This window comes from Notolepis coatsorum (assembly GCF_963971535.1).
Source record: "Notolepis coatsorum genome assembly, chromosome: 17".
Taxonomy (NCBI): domain Eukaryota; kingdom Metazoa; phylum Chordata; class Actinopteri; order Aulopiformes; family Paralepididae; genus Notolepis; species Notolepis coatsorum.
Genome location: NC_140181.1, coordinates 65,458,751 through 65,478,975, shown reverse-complemented (window position 1 = coordinate 65,478,975; position 20,225 = coordinate 65,458,751). Strand labels below are relative to the sequence as shown.

Below are 20,225 nucleotides of genomic sequence, written 5' to 3'. Positions count from 1 at the left end.
GAAAGGTTTATTATTTGTATGGGTAATTACCCGCTTCATATTTGTGATGTTACTGGTTACTGGTTTCAGTGTGTGCCTAAAGTGATCAATGTGTTGGAGATCTATGCCAATTAATGTTTATGTATATCCGGGACTTTTTTTTATAAGAATTGAGAGGTATTTGTATATGTGACCTTTATTTTGAAAACTGTGTTGCGACGCAACCTTGTTTAAGTTTGCGCTTTTGACAGTGAAATGTTCAGTTCAACTTAGCTCGAAGGAAAGACTAATCAAAAAGGTTTAATTGACCCGTATGAGGCTCTTACGGTAGGACTTTGATTATTTATAGAAGAGGAATGTAATACTATGCAAAACGAGAAATAAACAGTGATTTTACTAGCAGTAAATTGCAAGCCACTTTCATACGGGGAACCGTGACAATTATTAGTATTATCTTATTTGCATATTGTCTCATTATTAGATAGATAGATAGGTTGATACTTTATTGATCCCCGGAGGGAAATTTAAGTAGACAGTATTTAAGTATTGAAAAACGTCCTAATAGTGGGCGACTCACCTAATGCATGGCTGAACTGAACGCTAGAAGTGTGTCCCCGTCAATCATCACTGCCAGATCCGACTTAATTTAATCGGCTATGGTCTCATCTCTCCACATCGGACGTGGTTGTCATAAGATGGACTGATATCCGCTCCGTTCTTCTTGCAGAGCAAAATTAGCGGCTTAAACTTATTGAAAGGAAGTTCTTTGGCGATGCTGCTGCAATAGGCCACATTCAGTTTCGATTCGATTGTTCGCTAGGAATTATGGGATTTGGTGTTGGATGTATGGACTCTACGCAGACGGGACATGGTATTTAACTAAGATCGAGGTTTACCTGAACACATTAGATATAATAGTATAGTAATATAATATATAGATAGAGAGAGAGAGAGAGAGAGAGAGAGAGAGAGAGAGAGAGAGAGAGAGAGAGAGAGAGAGAGAGAGAGAGAGAGAGAGAGAGAGAGAGAGAGAGAGAGAGAGAGAAAGAGAGAGAGAGAGAAAGATACAGAGATATAGACAGAAAGAGAAACATTTATAATAATAATTATTATTATTATTATTAAATAGAATCATTTTCTATAGGCTTGCCATGGTAGTCAGTGATACTGGTGTCATTCTGTGTTACTGTTCAGGCATCCTAATATACTAACCTACACTGTAGCACTCAACACTTTGATGAACATTGTTACTCAGCTGATATAGTTGTGCCCTTCCTCAATAAAGCCCATTTGAATTGAGAGAGAGAGAGAGAGAGAGAGAGAGAGAGAGAGAGAGAGAGAGAGAGAGAGAGAGAGAGAGAGAGAGAGAGAGAGAGAGAGAGAGAGAGAGAGAGAGAAAACAGCTCTACCTCTACTTTCTACTCTACTCAGATGGTATATACAGTACTGTACCATATCACATTACCATGTACTGTATTGCAGGGTGCTAATGCCCCTTTTGCAGCATACCATGATTACTTATATTGAGATGTTTCAGTACAGTGGATGGTACAGTATATACAGTAAAGTACAGTATATATAGTAGTGTAAGAAAAAGAAGCAAACCAATAACAATTTGTGGTTGTATTTCTCTAGAATGACTAGAAGACCTTCTGGGGTGGACGCCAAGCCTGTTCACACAACAGCAGGAACTTGCTGCACAGCCGCATGAATTTATTTTCATTGATGAGGCTGGATTCATCCTAAGCCAAACAACACAAATTCAAATCCAACCCTAACTAACCTTACTGTCATGCACTTGTCCTAATAAACTAACCTACACTGTAGCACTCAACACTTTGATGAACATTGTTAGTTACTCAGCTGATAGAGTTGTGCCCTTCCTGATGACTTGTCGTACAGAACTTGTAAGTCGCTTTGGATAAAAGCGTCAGCTAAATGACTAGATGTAAATGTAAATGTAAGACGATGGGGTCGTAATATAATTGGCCAAAGGGCAATTGTGCACGTCCCGGGGCAGCGCGGGGGAAATATCACATCGTGTGCCGCCATAAGCCTTCAGGGTATTCTTGTTTACCAGAGACAAGAATCTAGTTTGTTGGTTGACTTTTTTTATTACATTGGATTCCATTTTGTCACAGGAAAGATTTGCCTCTAGGATGAAACCTAGGTATGTAATTTCAGAGAGAGAGAGAATATGAAAATATGTGGCCACAATGCTGTGAACAAATTAAAATTACAAAGAGCATATGCAGTAAAAATGTGAAACATACGTGTCTTGTACTCATTTACCTCACTAAATACAGCAATGTGTAACTGTAGATTTCAAATGGCTGTGCAAATAGTGTATAGTGCTGTCTGTATATAGAGAGAGAGAGAGAGTGTGACTGTGGCCTGGTGGAGATTCATGCACTACTGAGCGCTCCTTTCTATTTCTCTCACGGCCGAGGTTGAAAAATAACAGAGAGAGCTGTCATCACGTAGCCAGCCTGAATGAACTGCGAGAGATAATTCATAACTCGTACACACACGCACTCTGTCTCTGCCATACAGACAGTAGTTAATGTTTTAGCGCAACGCTTTATACATGGGCGACTACTTTTAATTCATAACGTTCGGTCGGGTCCGTGTATTCTCGAGAATGATAATAATAATAATGCAGGACCTCTTCCTTCCTTATTATAAATGACAATGTGAGAAACGGGGTGACCAAAACCACAAACAGCCAGTGGCTGATACTGTAGTTCACGTAGCCCGCGAGATGAGTTGTTACAGAGCATTATTCTGCTTAGCTTAGTTGGAATACTCAGGAGATAACATTGCAGTAGTTAATGTTTTAGCGCGACGTCATACACTGGTGGTGAGGTTTGCAAAGCATGTTAGACTACTTTTAATTCATAATGTTCCACGGCCACATCAAGTATTTCCAAAAAAAGTACAATGTTGCACATAAAAAGCAGCTCGAGATGCGTTGTTACAGAGCTGGTCCACGCTGCTATTATGAAATGACAACTGCCCAAAAACGAAAAGGCAGAAAAGTATAAAGCTTTTTTTTCTCTATATGAGAGAATGTCCGCGAATGTCCTCACGCAGGAGAAACAACGACTGCAAAAAGTCGAGTCCCGTGGATATTATTGCAAGAGATAATTCATACATATTATGAAAAGCCAATCTGTTGTTTAGAATTTGGATGGGGGGTAAAGAGTCTCTGATACCTCTCACCTCTGCGGGGTCTAACACCTTTTCACAGCGCACACGCAGCTCTTGTGTGTGTGCGCACGTGCGTGTATGTGCGTTTCGTGACGCGCTGTAGTTCTCTGGCAAACGGAGATAATTACAATCATACCATCTAGCAAGAATTAAACGTATTTAAAAGTCGTATTACGTTTAGCAAGTAAAAAGACATATACATTACATGTCAAAGCACTCGAAATTGTCATTTTTCTATTTTTATCGATTTCTGAAAAGATGTACTTTGAGCATTTAGAAGACATTCTAATTATTTTGTTCTCCACCGACGGGTTCAAAAACCCCCGTCGACTTCAGAGAGTGTTAATTCGCACGATAAGACTACAACTACCAAGTATATAGCGTGGCCCAGATTCACTTCACACGCAAATCTTTTTTTCACACAGGCAGCTACGCAGTAAATTAATTCATTGCCAACAGATTTTTTCATAGCACCGCGACATTATGCTCGCAATGACTGCTTGGCGCGGCCGCGGTAGGGAAAAAAATGCCCTTTTTCATGATATTTGACGCCTCTGATTGGCTCAGGTTAAAATCCGTCACGACTCCGAATCAAATGACGGAACTCCAAATCAAATGGACGGATATCCGTCTCAAGACGGAGCGCTTTAATGCCCGAGCGCTGATACCGGTCCCGTAAGACCAAGCACTGATATAAACAGCGTGTAGGCTCGTAAAACCTGAGAACGGTGGCGGGCGAATTCTAACAAGAAAGAGCCCCCACAACGTTTCTCCGCCGTCTGGGTCGAACCAGGAGGGAACCGGTCCCGAAAAGGACACTGACACAGGGTTTTATATACAGAGCCTGGGAAAAAAACATCAAAATTCCGCTCTTTATACGAGAGGGGAAGACGCCAGGTTCATTTACAGACACTGTAGAAATATTTGCCTTCAAAACCATTTCATTCTGAGGAGAGATACCGGTACCAATTCAGACCCATACTCAAACACAAACAATAGTTCTAATTAGGGATGTCCGATATTATCGGCCTACCGATATTAGCGGCCGATATCGGCATTAAAATGTGATATCGAAAAATATCGGTATCGGTTTTAAAAAAAAATATATATATACATTTCTATAACCTTTATTTACCCAGGCAAGCAAGTAAGAACAAATTCTGATTTTATTTATTGTCAAAAGTATGCATAATGTTGTGTTAATTCCACAACAAGAGATATGTAATGTTAATTACCTGAAATTATTCAGTTTTTTGGGGGGGAAACCCTGCATATATCGGTATCGGTTGATATCGGTATCGGAAATTAAGAGTTGGACAATATCGGTATAGGTAAAAAAGCCAATATCGAGCATCCCTAGTTCTAATACAAGTGAAGCAGATTGAGACTTATTCTCATAACACTGGTGACTTTAGCTAATGTAGTGTAGAGTTTGGGACAACAACCCAGTCAAATCAAAGTGTACCCTTGTGATTTGGCTCCATCGTTAGCGCCGTTGCCTTTTGGGGTAGCATGCACCGGACTCACAGTTCCAAACTGGGTCAAGGAGGTACGGGTTTCAACCTAGGAGAGGAAGTGAGTTACACCTGTGACGGCCATACTAACCTTGCCCGTCATCACAGAGGCAAAGATGAAGCGTCCACCGAGGCCAAAGGAGAAGATCTTGGTCGCTATAGTCTTGATGGTTTTCCCATAGTCTGCGGTTCTCCTCAGATTCAGCATACCCCGCTCATCTGGAACACAAACAGAGGAAATGTATAAGATCTAAACGTGGAACTGGAACAGGCGACCGCTATATTTAACCCAGATTACAAGTAAGATCAGTTTTAAAAAGACATTTAAAAACAGTAATTATTCAGAAAGATATCAGTTCACACTATATATGATGTGATATTCTCCGAGGTGATGGCTGACTATAATTTTGGTGCTTAAAATGTTATCAGGTATCATTGCAAAGAATATATATTGTCATCATCAGTATTATCAAACATGGTGGCTGACCTTTAGAGGAAGGCTACCAGCTTTAATTGTGGTTTAAATTAGCTTTACCCTGATGTATCACGTACTGTAAGTGGAAATGGTAAAACGAACCATAAGCATGTTTGCAGCATTTACACATTCTATTTCCTAAAACTATTTTCCTGCGAGAAATTGACATTGAGTGACATCACTGTCATGATAGCTAGGCTACCTTACGAAGAACAAGCCTCTGGAGAGTGTTTTAGATAATACTTTGGGCATAGGAGGCGGGTGTGCTGGACATTAGGGTAGGCTATAGATGGGACGGGAGTCGCGTGGATCGCGCAACATTTTTCCTTTTTCTTTTTTGCTTGCACGCAAATGGTGCACGCAAACGGTGCTGTCCAGGTTCTGATTTCATACAATACACTAGGTTACTACAGTGAGCCCCACTCATTTCATATAGTGCAAATTAATTGTTCAAATTAAGGCATCCAATATGATTAACCATTGTCTTACCTTAATGCAACAAAAAAAAAATGCGACGTTTCGCGCATCAATGATCTTTTCTGCTTTAAGTTTGTCTGTGAGATCACTTTCAATGTGAAGCAGACTCAGAGTTGACTGTAGAGGCTGACATGCGAGTGGATTTTGACTCCCGCTCCTTCCCACTCCCACAGAAATAATCCCATCCCATCCCATCCCAATCCCAAGTGAGAGTTTCGAAATAAAATCCCACTCCCTCCCACTCCCACAGAGGACTGATCCCAATCCCGTCCCAATCCCGAGCAAACTTTTATAGAATCCCACTCCCATCCCACTCCCGTTTACCAATCCTGCTCCGTTTTTCTTCCTCAGTATAAAATATGCAGTACATGGGTCACATCATGTCTGTAGGGCTGTATGTTAACTTTTTTTGCACATAGCACTGGTGCTACAGAGGTTGATAGTTTTGTAGCACAGGCCAAAATCTTGTAGCACAAGTATAAAACGTGTTATATTTGTAACAGTCACAAATGTGCCTATTGTATTTGTGTTATTTAGTTGCAGTGCCATGTTTGGCTGTCATTTTCATGCTGACAAGTTGACATCACACAGCCAGACACGTTACGTGTAAGGAATTATGGGATTTGGTGTTGGTTGTATGGACTCTACTAGGGGTGGGAATCACCAGTTTCATCACGATACGATATCGATTCTTTGGACAACGATACGATATTTGCCGATATCACAAAGTCTGCCACATTACGATACTATGCAGGTGCCTGCAATCGATATGAGACAATATCATAAGCCCATTTAACACAATCAGTAACATTTATATCAACTCAAAAAAGGTAACGAAAATATAATTTGAAAAAGATTTATTTAGCTCTTCCAGACATTTAAATTAAAAACAATATTGTTTTTAATACAAATAGACCTCCTGTTCACTGTAAAGTGCCACGGTTTGATATATTTAGCTTTAAACTTGAAATAACTAAGTTAAAATTTTTGGAACTAACAACCTAAAACCTTGCCCTACCTCCCTCTCCCAAACAGTTCCTAATTATTTTGTATGTTGCATGATCATGTATACATTTATTATGTATTATATTTGTTATGTTTAAATATCAACATTATCTGGCCATCCTCAGTAAATACTATCAAACTCCTTTGACCTCACCTACTTAAAATCATTGACGTAGAGAGAGGGACAGAGAGAGGCTGAGGCTCCCCCGCCCCCTCCCTTTCCTCACTGTTTTCTCTGCCTCTGAGCCGGGTTAGCTTAGTTTAGTTACCGGTAGCAGCTAACTAGTTCTATTTCATTCTGGCCTCCGCTCAGCGTCAGTCTGCACTGACTTCACTTCGTGCACGTGCACTGAATAAAAGATTCCACAATGTACCTTTACATACCAACATTCGTCTGGCCACACCCCTATCCGCTTACCTTCATAAGCAGGTGTGTGGTCACCTACTCGCCTCCTTCTTCACTTTCACCACAAGGAAGTGCCTTCGGTAGATACCCACACTTGACGAGGTTGTTTAGTTGAAGAAAGTTGATACGTGTTTACATTTTTTCTTGCTTTTTTCTTCTCTCATATATTTCAAAAAGAAAAAAGCTAAGTCATAATGTCTACCTCGGAGGGTCGCACTCGCAACGCCACCCTTCACCAGCGGTTCTCCTCTGTCGTACGTCTTTGCGGGGTTGAGGCCTCTCTCGTGGTCGGCAGCCACGCCCGGTAGGCGTCCGATGGGTAGTTTGCCTCTCCAAGGAGCTGGTGCACCAGCGCCGTCTCCTGTGCGATGGCCTGGTTCCGGCTCCTCTGCTTCCGGGGAGTCGTCCGCTGTTGGGCGGCCGGCGCCTTTGGTTGCGGGGGATTTGAGACGCAAACCTTTTGTGTCAGCTCGCTCCCGTCGCAAGATGGTGGCTTGCAGACGCGAACGGCCTGGTTTTGGTGAGTTGCTGGAGCCGGATGAGGATGCGTCTGACTCTACATGGCCGATGGAAACAGAGGACTACATGATAGAAGCGGACGGGTTCTTGTTCAAAGGCCCGGTGGAGACATGTCTCCCGCCCGTCCAGGTAACACTGGAGGGGGGTGAGATGTCTCCTTGGGGTTCCTCGTCCGCAGATGTTGGGTTAGAACCTCCGACTCGGCGGCGGGATGCCCTGCTATCAGCCACATCAGAATGTGGCTCCTTAACCAGTAGTCTGCTGCATGTGAGGGACGCGGGCTCGGTGGGGGAAAGCATGCAGGGGGAACTGCGTGCTTTGTTCCCTGAGCTCATGGCGGCGGCGGCAGTCGCAAACGGCATGCCGCTGCCTGTTCCTATCCCTGACGATCTCATAGGTCATCTATGGCAACGTCGCCCGGTGAGAGGGGTGGACGTTGTCTGCCCATTTTTCCCCTCAATGGCGGCCTACGTCCGTCAGGGACAGGTGGTCTCCCACATCATGGGCCTTACTACCGCCTACGTGCAAGTCACGCGGCTGGTGGGTTTGGTAGAAGGCATGAAGGAGGGCGTGCCTCGGCTTGATAGACCGATGGCGGCGCTCCTTTGTCCTGAGGTGGTGTGGGAGCCGTTACGGAAGCCGGTTCCTCAAGGGAAATCGGCGAGGCGGTTGGCTTACTGGAGTGACTTAGTGGAGTCATTTATCTCCGCGACGCAATCTCTGGCTGCCACTTCCAACATCGCAGCTGGCGAGATTCATGTCCGGGATACTGACGGGCGGCACGGAGCTGACTGATTTACAGCATGATCAGCTCGCCCAGGCGGCAGGAGCCATCCTGCATCTGATTCAGCCGCAGGCTATAGCCGCTGGGAAAGTGCGTGCCCTGGCCACTCTGATCCAGCGCCACCTTTGGCTGGAGCAGGCGCGTGTGCCGGAGAAGAAGAGGACTCCACTTCTGACGGCACCCCTCTCCGAGGCTGGACTATTCGGGTCGGCACTGCAGCTGATGACCTCAACCTGCAGGGAGATGCAGGAGGAGCGCTCCGTGCTCCAGCCTCATTTCCCCCCGCCCGATGTTGCCGGTGGAGTCAGACGGCCACCGCGTCGTCGAGGTTCCTCCGCCGTGGCCGCCGCTGCTACCACCGCCACTGCTGGACCTTCGGCGAAGAAGGCCAGGAGGAGAGAGGGCGCCTCCGCCACTGCAGCCGGCCCATCTACGCCCGGAGGTGACGGTAGGGATCGTCGAGACCAGCCGCCGATCGTTTACCGTCCCTCCGGGGCTCCACGGGGTGGAAAACCCAGAGCGGCTTGTGGCAGGCGTCGCTAAAATAATTGACTTTTTCCCTCTGTGGTCCCCCCCTGTTCCCTTCCCGGCCCTACTATGATTTTTGTTGAGAGAAATAAAGAGTCCCTCCTAAGGGAGGGACTGTATTTTTTGTTAACAAACTGTGTTTATTCACCAAACATATGATGGGGATGCAATGTGTGAATCTTTCGCTAGTATGGGTTTGATAGGAGGGCTAGACGTTACATTCATGTTAGAGCTTAAGCAAGACCTGCAGCCTACACTTGGTTGAAAAAAGTTTTTTTCTGCCTCGACCTGAATCTTCACATAAAGGTAGAGGTTAGTTGTGTGCTCTGTTGCTTAAACAGTGATATTGAGCTGCAACACTATTGTGTTGGTTTGCAGTAATGCTCGTATGAAAACGTACCGCGGCTCCGCCGCTCTCTCTCTCTCTCTATCAGATTTTTCGGTGTCTTACAACATAGATACGGGTGTCGGGTTCACACATACACAACTTGGCCTTGCTATAAACCCTGTTCACAGATGTGTCTGTGGCTAGCGTGCATTGAATTAGCTTACGCTATTCATTAGCGTTGCTACTTTTTTTTTTTTTTTTTTTTTTAACCTTTATTTAACCAGGAAGTCCCATTGAGATACAAGATCTCTTTTGCAAGGGAGACCTGGCCAAGATGACAGCAATAACACCCGAAAACATCAGACAGCAATAAAATGTGCGGTACATCACACAAGAACATAATAAAAGTGCATGTACACAATACATCACACATAAACATAAAAACACAAAACAGAACAGTCTACATAACAGTAAAAGTGTACGACAGTAAAATACAGGGCAATACAGTAACTCTGCAGTTTTGCAGCTGGGACCCGACAGAAAAAAAGATAGCTTTTCATCCAGCCATAGCCCAAGATACTTGTAGGATGAAACATTTTCTATGGTTGCTCCCTTTAGCGTAACGATATGAACATGATTCACTGGCTGTGAGCGAGCCCTTGTGAACATCATGGATTTAGTTTTCTTTGCATTTAAAACTAGTTTAAGATCAAAAAGGGAGGTTTGAAAACAATTAAACGCAGTCTGGAGGTTCTCAATCACCTGAGTAAGGGAGGGAGCACTTGTATACAGGATTGTATCGTCCGCATAAAGATGCATCTTGGCTGTCTGGATTTTTTCCCCCAGGTCATTTATAAAAATAGAGAATAAAACCGGAGCCAAAATAGACCCTTGGGGAACACCTTTGTTGATTTCTAAAAAACTTGATTTGTAGTTCTCTGCAAATATACATTGTGTTCTGTCTGAGAGGTAATTTCTGAACCAATTTACCGCTTCCTGTCCAATGCCAATGTTGTCCAGTCTATCCAGTAATAGTTTGTGGTCTACGGAGTCAAATGCTTTTGATAAATCAACAAACAATGCTGCACAATGTTGTTTATTGTCAAGTGTGTTGATTATGTCATTAGCCACTAGCATAGCTGCAGTTATGGTACCATGTCCAGACCTGAAGCCTGACTGAACCTCACTTAGGATGTTATTTTCTAATAGGAATTGCTTTAGTTGAATGTTCACAAAGGATTCAAAAACTTTGGCCAGGACAGGGAGCTTAGAAATGGGGCGATAATTATTAACATCTGAGGGGTCCCCACTTTTTAATAATGGAAGGACAAAAGCAGACTTCCACACTTTGGGGATGGTACTAGTCACAAAACTAAGATTAAAAATTGAGGCAATGGGCTCAGCAATAAAATCAGCAGCTGTCTTTAGGAGGACTGGGTGTAGGTTGTCCGGACCTGCTGACTTTTTACAGTCTATGTCTTTCAGGGCTTTACAGACTTCAGTGACAGTGATAGGCTTAAAGTGGAAAGGATTCACAACAGAGCTTACAGCCGGGGGCACCATTGGGCGTCCCGCCGAGGTGTAGGGCACAGTATCAGAATTATTCAAAATGGATCCAGCAGAGATAAAATGTTCATTAAAAATCCTTACAATGTTACTTTTATCTTTGATCTCACTGCCATCGGTCCTAAGGTGGTCTGGAAGGCTGGTGCAATCACTTGTACCAGCTACAGATTTAACCAATTTCCAAAATTTTGTTGGATTATTCAGATTTTCAGTGACTGCTTTCAAATAGAATTCTGATTTTGATGTTCTAATCAAACGTGTACACTTATTTCTGAGAGATCTAAAAGAGATCCAGTCTGCAGGGGCATTCGATTTCCTAGCTTTTGCCCATGCAGCATCTCTTTGTCTCAGAGAAGTTGATATATTATCTGAAAACCAAGGATTATCTCTTCCGCTGATCCTATACTTTTTGATGGGGGCATGCTTATCACAAATAGACATAAATGTCATCAGAAAATAATCCCAAGCAGCATCAACATCAGACATGAGGGAAACTTTCTCAATGTCGCTATGATATAAATCATGCAAGAAAGCTTGTTCTTCAAAGTTTTTAAAACTTGGCCTTGCTATAAACCCTGTTCACAGATGTGTCTGTGGCTAGCGTGCATTGAATTAGCTTACGCTATTCATTAGCGTTGCTACTGAAGGTATCATTTGGCTGTTGTTGTTGTCGTATGCAAGGGTTGGGCTTGCGAGGGGGTACCGGATAAACCCCTCCTTCCCTCTTCTGATTGGTCAGGGGGTTATTGGACTCTCTTTTCATTCGGTCAGGGCCAAGCTGTTAAGGCAGCTTGGCACGGGGGGGGGTTCCCAGACTCCGCACCTATCACAGGCGGTTGAGTCTTGGGTTTTCCCCCCGTCATAGCAAACGTCGCTAGGCACGTTTCTATTGGACGACGGCTTCCGTGAGTTTAGACCCGTATGTAGGGTCTGTTGTTGTCAAGTTGTCAGGGCAGAGCGTAGGAACTTAATGTTCTACTACGCTCGATATACGTGTAACTTGAGTCGGTTGGTCACATGACTCAATGTTACCGTGACTTTTCAATCTATGGCTCACGTGGGAAGTCTCTCTGAGGAGTTCCGTCTCTCCTCTGTGGTGAGGGTGGCGGGATGTAAAAATGTAAACAATTTTTACCCTCGGCTGCGTCACGTGGGATTCATGTCAGTTGGTGTTTCTTTCTTTTTTAATAAAAAAGAGTGGAGAATATGAAGCACGACAAACTTCTTGTCGTTCTCCCAGGCGACTTGAAGGACCAATGTTGGTGTCTGGTTAGACTATCCATTGATGTGTTTGGGTCCCGACGCATACATAGTGCTGGCTCGGGGTGTTTCTGTTAAGAATCATACGGGAGGCTAGTACGCCTTGGTTGCTCGTTATTAAAACAGCGTTTTTATAGGGCAACTGGGATGGGGGATTTTTTCCTCTTCCGAGAGCCTGTTACTGGGTCTCGACGGATTCTCGTTCATATCTGGGGGATGTTAACGGAATAGATCAGAACATAGGTAGAGGGGTCTCACGCCCTTGGGGTGGGCCACTGAGTGCGGTACGAATGGGACCGTCTGGGTGGCGCCCTCTTTTTTTAGATCGACACGCATACCTACCCCCTCTCCTGGAGTGGGCATGTCGGCATGGTTAGTGCACGGGACTGGTTCTGGTCGCGCTGGTCCAGGTCAGTTAACCCGTTGTCCGCCGGGGATGCAGATCTGCTGTTCTGGTACCCTGAGGGACTTGTGCTTTTTTCGGGGGGAAAAATGCCGGGTCGGCCCGGGTGTCACAGGGTTAGGTGTTATGGAGACCCTTTGTTGGGTACACGTTGTACCTGGCACCATTATAAGGGGCTGGTTCTCCTTTCTTTCGCTCCTCTCTCACGCATGGCAAAGAGGGGGCTGTTGGGGTGGTCTTCTGGACCTCCTCTGGTAACCCTGTGTGCTTCCCGAGCCGCCGGGCCCGGTCCGAAGTAATGTTTCGTTGAAACCGTAGGCCTGGGATAACCCTTTTTTCTTGAGGGGTTATAGGAACAACCACCGTATGTGGTACCAAGAGGGTGGTTGATTCCCTGGTGTGTTGGAGCAGAGTCAACTCCCGGGTTACCTGGTTGAGTGTGCCCCTGCACGTTCATGACGTCTGCCAATCGTGTCAGCCTTCTCTGCCTCGACCCCTCTGGGTGGTTTTTTTTTTTATGGGGGCTTTGTCATGGTGCCCAACAATGCCAGCATACGCCCCTTCCGCCGGGGGGCTGTTTTCAGTTGACCCCTTTGGCGCCTGTCTCGTCCGCAGTGCTCCAGGCTCAGGTCTACAGCCTGCTGCCTGGTTTCCCCGGTGCGCTGCCTGCTTCCGTTGGTTAACCTTTTGAGTGCTTTACGGCCATGCTGACTGCCTGTGTTGCAGGGTCAGTGTGCCAGGCGGCGTACTAATGGGGGGAAAGGGCCCGCTCTTGGAGGGGCCCTGTCCGAATACGCTGGCGATGTGGGGGGCGGTGTCACTAAGTGGCCGCCTGGTGGGGTCTTGATGTCTGGCGTCATTGACCTCTCCGGGCCCCCCTTTTTCCAGGGGATCCAGTCCCTTCAGTGGGTCTGGGTCTTCCTTCGCGCTCCGCTGCTACGGCCTTGCCACGGGATTGAGTTTGCTCTTGACCCCGTGATTTTGGGGGCAGTAACGAGGGTTGTTCCTTCCGTTCGTTCCCTGGTGGCATGCGGGTTGTGCGTGTGCGTAGTCGTGGGGTCAAGCCACGGTCTGCTCACCCTGTGCGTTGAGTTGCTCGAGTTCCTCTTCGCACGGTCGGATCTGTCTCCCTCCCGTCCTCCAATAGGGAGGGTATCCCTCCATTAGGGAGGGTCGGGGGGCTCGGTCCTCCCCGGTCTGATGGTTGTGGGGGGCCTCAGCGGGGTACATTTGTCGAGCTTCTGGCTTCCGCTCAGCTCCTCTTGTGCAGACTGACGCTGAGCGGAGGCCAGAATGAAATAGAACGTAAGGTTATGTATATAACCAAGTTCTATGAATTCTGGTGACGCTCAGCGTCAGGACGCCGCTGCGGCCCTTGATCTCGCCTTGTGGTGAAAGTTTGGGAAGGAGGCGAGTAGGTGACCACACACCTGCTTATGAAGGTAAGCGGATAGGGGTGTGGCCAGACGAATGTTGGTATGTAAAGGTACATTGTGGAATTTTTTATTCAGTGCACGTGCACGAAGTGAAGTCAGTGCAGACTGACGCTGAGTGTCACCAGAATTCATAGAACTTGGTTATATACATAACCTTACGTTAGTTTTGGTCTGGATGCAAAGCATGTAAGATGCATTGGAAGCGTCTGCCTTGGTGCCAAAAAAGGAGGAAATATTCTCAAATTGATTTACAGAGCTCTTAATATAACCACCAGCAATATACAGCAGTTACGCATGAATGTATTTTGACTCATAACATTAACAAGTTTATTTTCCATAAATAAATATCCAGCTTTTAAAGAGAATCTTGTTAGGTATATGTACTCAAAGTATTGAATGTATGGATACATGCACTATATGGGGGTCACAGTGGGTCACAGCAGCAGTTAAAAAGGGTGACGGTGTGTTCACCGCAGCAATTAGTGTCTGCCTGGAACAAAACCGGGGTGGGGGGGGATCAGTTTCACAAGCCTGATGGCCTGTGGGTAGAAACTGTTTGTCAGTCTCGTAGTTCTGGCTTTCAGACTCCTGTATTGCCTGCCTGATGGCAGGAGGTTGAAGAGTCTGTGCTGGGGGTGTGTACTGTCCTTAATTATGTTATGTGTTTGTCTTGTAGGGACTACTACCTTAACATGTCATTGAGCTGTAATTAACACAACACAAGGATTCAATGTCGCCGATGACATCACTGGTGGCTATATTCAAACTAATTCACTCTCAATAACTGTCAAACTAAACAAATGTGTGTAAAACTGAGTTTTTGGATGTGTGAGATTATGTGCAAAATAAATCAGCATCGTTTTTTGGTGAAGTGCCCCTTTAACACTTTGGGTGCCAATCACGTGTTAACACGTTTCTGGGCCCCGACCGTTGAGTGCCAAAAACGTGTTAACACGTTTCTGGGTCGTTTTTCCTTTTTTTCAATATTTTTATTCATTATCCACCCAGGGAGCCTGTTGTTACCACAGGGAATGAGTCTGAGGTCGCCAAGGTGCAATACCGGCCGCATCCAGCTAGACGGCGGTATTGAGCACCCTTTGAAACCTAGTATCTTGGCCTGTGGGTCGATCTAATGGGTCTGGGTAGTTTTTTTTTTGCTCAAACTCAGCGTTTATAACGGTCGGATTGAGAAGAATCAAATGCTCCTGACGCATGATGTGTGGTGGATTATGTTGGCGACATGATGGACATCGCGATCAGGTAATTGGAATATACTTTTTGGGGTACATCCTAGTCAAGGTAAGGGCTATATGATATCAATCTTGCGTTGATCCAAGCATGTCTTCAGCTCGATCCGAATGTGTGTCTGTAACGTTAGTCCACAACGTATGCCGTTGGTGGCGATCAAAGCATCAAAAACCATCCTTGTCTTCTAAAATAACTGCAATCATACACTCCTCCCTTACCCCTGGTCTTGTTCCATCTGCCCTCAAAACAGGCGCTATTACTCCCATATTGAAGAAACCTGGTGCAGACCCCAATATCCTAAATAATTTCCGGCCTATTTCAAATCTCCCATTTCTTGCCAAAATACTGGAAAAAAACTGTGGCAGCCCAGGTTCACACTCACCTCTCCAGCAACAATCTGTTTGAGCAATTTCAATCTGGTTTTCGATCTCTCCATAGCACTGAAAAAGCCCTAGTTAAAATCACAAATGATTTACTAGTGGCTGCCGATTCTGGTCTCCTCACTATACTTATACTTCTGGATCTCTCTGCAGCATTTGACACCATTTCACATTCCATTCTTTTAGACAGACTAACCTCCATTGACATCACTGGCACCCCTCTTCACTGGTTCAACTCATACCTCACAGGCTGCACTCAATATGTACAACTGAAAGATGTTAAATCACACTCCACTTCAGTTACCACCGGTGTCCCCCAGGGTTCTGTTCTGGGCCCTCTCCTTTTTCTAATCTATCTCCTACCCCTTGGCAACATCTTCAGAAAATTTGGTCTACAGTTTCACTGCTACGCGGATGACACCCAGCTCTATTTTCCCACCAAACCTGACTCTGCACTCCCCACCACCTCCCTTACTGAATGCTTAAAGGAAATTTATTTATGGTTCACACACTCAACTACCTAAAACTAAACAATGATAAAACAAAGGTACTCCTCATTGGTTCCAAATCCACCATAGCCAAATCCGACAGTTTTCCCCTCACCATTAACAACTGTACAGTCTTCAACCTCCCCTCAGGTTAAGAGTTTGGGTGTCATCCTCGATAGCACACTGTCATTCAAATCCCACATAAATAACATCACACGGTCTGCTTACTTCCACCTACGCAACATTAATCGTCTCCGTCCCTCACTTACACCCACCAGCACCGCTATTCTTGTTCACGCCCTGGTCACATCCCGTCTGGATTACTGTAACTCCCTCCTCATTGGTCTCCCACACAAGTACCTCTATAAACTCCAACTGGTCCAAAACTCAGCCGCCCGAATTATCACCAGAACTCCCTCCACCAACCACATCACTCCTGTTCTCCACCAACTTCACTGGCTGCCTGTCAAGTCACGCACTGACTACAAAGTATTACTACTCACTTTCAAAGCCCTCTATAACCTAGCCCCTCCTTATCTCACGGAACTTCTCCAGTCCTACACTCCCTCTCGGTCACTCAGATCCTCCTCTTCCTTCCAACTTGTCACTCCCCCTTCCTGTCTGACTACCATGGGATCCAGAGCCTTCTCCCTCTGCGCCCCCCGCCTCTGGAATTCCCTACCACAAGAAATCTGTGAAATAGATAACCTCCCCACCTTTGTTTCCCGTCTCAAAACACATCTATTCATTCTGGCATACTCACTTTCATTTTAAGTTTATTACAACTGCTCCCCTATGTAATTATGTAACTCTGTAATACTGTGTTTTTACTGTGTGAAATTGTATTTGTTTTTAACCCTGTACGGCGACCTTGGGTGCTCAGAAGGGGAAAGAAATTACCCCCCCCCCCCCCCTTTCATGCATTCATGATGAAACATAATACCTATGATATAGATTTGATTTGAGAATAATAGCGGGTCCAGGCAAGAAACGACAACGGTTATAGTATAATAATAGCTATAAGGCTATTCCTCAGCATTTCAGGAATTACCCCAGACCGATCTAAAACATACTTATATTCACCACGGTATAATGCGCATGAAAATATTTTCTCTTTTTTGCATCTAGTATTGTATCCATAGCTATAATATAGAATATAGTTATAGCTCTACAAACAAGGTGACGGACTCCTATCGTTTATAGCGTGGCACTGAATAGATGGGCCCCAAAAACAGCACGGCACCCAAAGTGTTAAGAAGTTCCAACCAATTTGAGTAGGCTTTAAGCTTTAAGAAGGTGCCACTCACTACAGGAGCCGTTGTTGTTCGTGGTGAAGAAGATGGTGCTTTTCGTTCCCCTGAAACACAAGAGAGAGAAAAGCAGCACACAGGTCAGATAAGCAGCCGTCCTCATATCTGCTCTGAGAGACAAGGCCATGTAAATACTCACAATACAGAGGCAGACCTGCTTCGCTAATGAGCACACTCAGTTCTCAAGGCACTGGACGTGAACGGCAGATGGTTGTACACATGCATTCAGAACATTTCAGTATGACACAAGAAAAAAAAACATGAATCATTATCTATTTTCACAATCACTTCAGCGGTATAGGGATAGTGAGGTGATGCTAGGTAGCCAATAAGAATGGTTTGTTCATTCACAATTTCTTGTCGCTATATAAACAAACTGAATGAGCATAAACAATGCTTGCTCGACTGGCATGGTTTTCCTGCAGACGCGAGGAACTCGCCCCATTTTCTTTGACACTCAATCGGTCATAAGCATGTTCGAGTCATGTACCGTGGCTTATATACACAGCCTTGCCCTTCCCAAATATGTACTTTGCCCTAAGTGTTGTATTATGACTTAATCATTATATATATATTTGTTTTTGTTTTTTGTTTCGTTTTTAAACCTCCTGCCCCACTTGCATTTTTGACCTATTTTCCCATGGACTGTTCATATCAAGGTTAGGCCTCGTGGGACGAGAGGCTGAGCCAGAGAACAAACTGTGTAACGCCCTCAGACTCAGCAGCCCGAGTGTCACAGAGCAAATCAGAATCAACACAAACAAAACCATGCAGCTATCACTGTCATTCAATGATGCCTACTCCAGTAACTCCAGATGAGTTTCACTTTTGGCTTGGCCTAGACTGCAACGTCGTTTTATTGAAGTTTTATTACGATGCAGCAATGAGAAGAAAATAAAATATATATATATATTCTTGGAAGGGGGAAGTATTCTGAACACGTTTCCATTTCAGAATGATTCATGTTAATTAAAATCCTGGAAATATTCAGCGAGCTTCCCACTAGAGAGAACAAGTCAAGCAAACAAAATTTCGCCTGAATCAATGGCGCGGTACCCGTTTCCCCGTGAAGAGGGAGAAGTGAAAACCCAGTGCCTTCCCCCTTACCTTTCAATAACTATGCACTTAAGAGCTCGGCTGGAGGAGCAGAACAATGAGAAAGCGGATATGTGCAAACAGAGAAGTCTTCCCGAAACCTTTACCCATTAACAGACCGATAAGAACAGGTTTCTGACATTCCTCTTCAACCTGCTCCTTACAAAGAGACGTTTCCCTGCTACCGACCTGACACTAAGACCAGGACGCTTAAGGATACTGGAAATAATTATTGAAGGGTATAATTACAAAATGCTATAGGCTACCGTATAATCCATTTTGGAATCAAATCATTACATGATATTCATTATAATTGTATCCTCTAAAATTATATAATTTTTTATGCAAGGCAATAAACACAACAAAAAAATGTCAACAATATTCCATAGTGAGAGTGCAACCCTTTGTGTCAAGAGAGAGTACGTGTCAGCTTGTTTTTTCTAAGCAGTGAATATCTCATTTAGGAATAAGACACTTGCTTCCTGAACACCTGAAGGAAGTGATGTCGTCATCTCGTTTTCTCCTTCGCTCGCACGCCTGATGAGCTATGTGCTCCCAGACAAAAGAATGTGCACTCTGGGGTATCTGGCTTTTTGGCAACTCTTACCATTTGACCAGACAGACGGTGCTGTGGATCTTCCTCCAGTTGCTCCCAAAATCCTCAGACAGCCACAGCTCGTTCTGAAAACACACAAAATCAGGCTCCCTCAGATGAGGAATTACACAAAGCCGTGACAGTAATACCAATACATAGGATATGACCCGGAGTCATCCCTTGTGCCATATACTGAGGTGATTCCACTTGTAGGACAATAGATCAGATGTAAATGACTGGGGAAAGGGGCACAATGCAGAGAGTGCACACGTCATTGGAGTAATCAAGTAAGCACCTCCATTATAGAGGTTCCATCAAGAAGGCTCAACAGTGAATTCCAGTGAATTACCCCCAAAGTACGGTCTTTTCAGTACGGATGCTCACTATTATTAACTTTTTGACAGTTGAATGAGCATTCTTTGGGTACCCTTTCAGTAATCTTAAAATCACTGGATGTCTTCCGTGTTTTAGTGAGTATGCTTAGCATGGTTACTTTCAGGAAGTGGATTTATACTACACTCCCAAAGAGTACAATACAACGTACTCTACAACCAAAACAATCATGGAAGCGGCCAATTGAAACCACCATGTGGACAATGCGTCTTCCAAGTGTAAGTGGATTACAGCAACTGTTTACTTTTGTCTGTTTATCACAAATGATGTGACGCCCCAACCAAGTTAGATGCTGCATATTGCTACTGTTGACGCTAATAATATGCAATGTGTTGATTTCTTTCCCCCCATGACAAGGGTACTCATTCAAGGGTACTACGACTATGCTTGCACCTCATGGTACAAAAGCACCTCAAAAGGCACTAAAAACCAAATTACAAACATCTCAAAACAAACTAGTCAGACTACTGCTTGACCTGACTCCTAGAACCCACCTCACCCCTGCCCACTTTGACAACCTAGGATGGCTTAGAGTAGACGACAGAGTACAGCAACTTGCAATGGGCCTGGTCTACAAGATACACTACACGACCAAGATACCCATGTACATGTCAAAATACTTCCCAAAGGTCAGTGAATACCACAATCACAACAGAGGGCGCTCCACAAATCATGTTAAACCCAGATTCGGCTCAAACAAGGGACTAAACACGTTTTGCAATTATGCCACGTCAATGTGGAACGCCCTACCCAAAGCTGTAAAGGAATGTGAATCACTACCCACTTTCAAAAACTCTCTCAAAGAACACCTACGGGAGACTGCAAT

General features: G+C 44.7%; 1 protein-coding gene across 1 annotated transcript in view; it reads right to left on the bottom strand.

The window, feature by feature from the left end:
- Window positions 1–20,225, bottom strand: part of sort1b (sortilin 1b) — a 70,675-nt gene that overhangs the window by 36,475 nt on the left and 13,975 nt on the right. The window contains exons 6-8 of the mRNA XM_084334132.1: window positions 19,019–19,092; window positions 17,314–17,363; window positions 4,795–4,922 (exon numbers count right to left, since the gene is read on the bottom strand). Of these exons, the coding sequence (XP_084190258.1) occupies window positions 4,795–4,922; window positions 17,314–17,363; window positions 19,019–19,092 (252 nt within the window). The remainder of the gene's footprint in view (window positions 1–4,794; window positions 4,923–17,313; window positions 17,364–19,018; window positions 19,093–20,225) is intronic.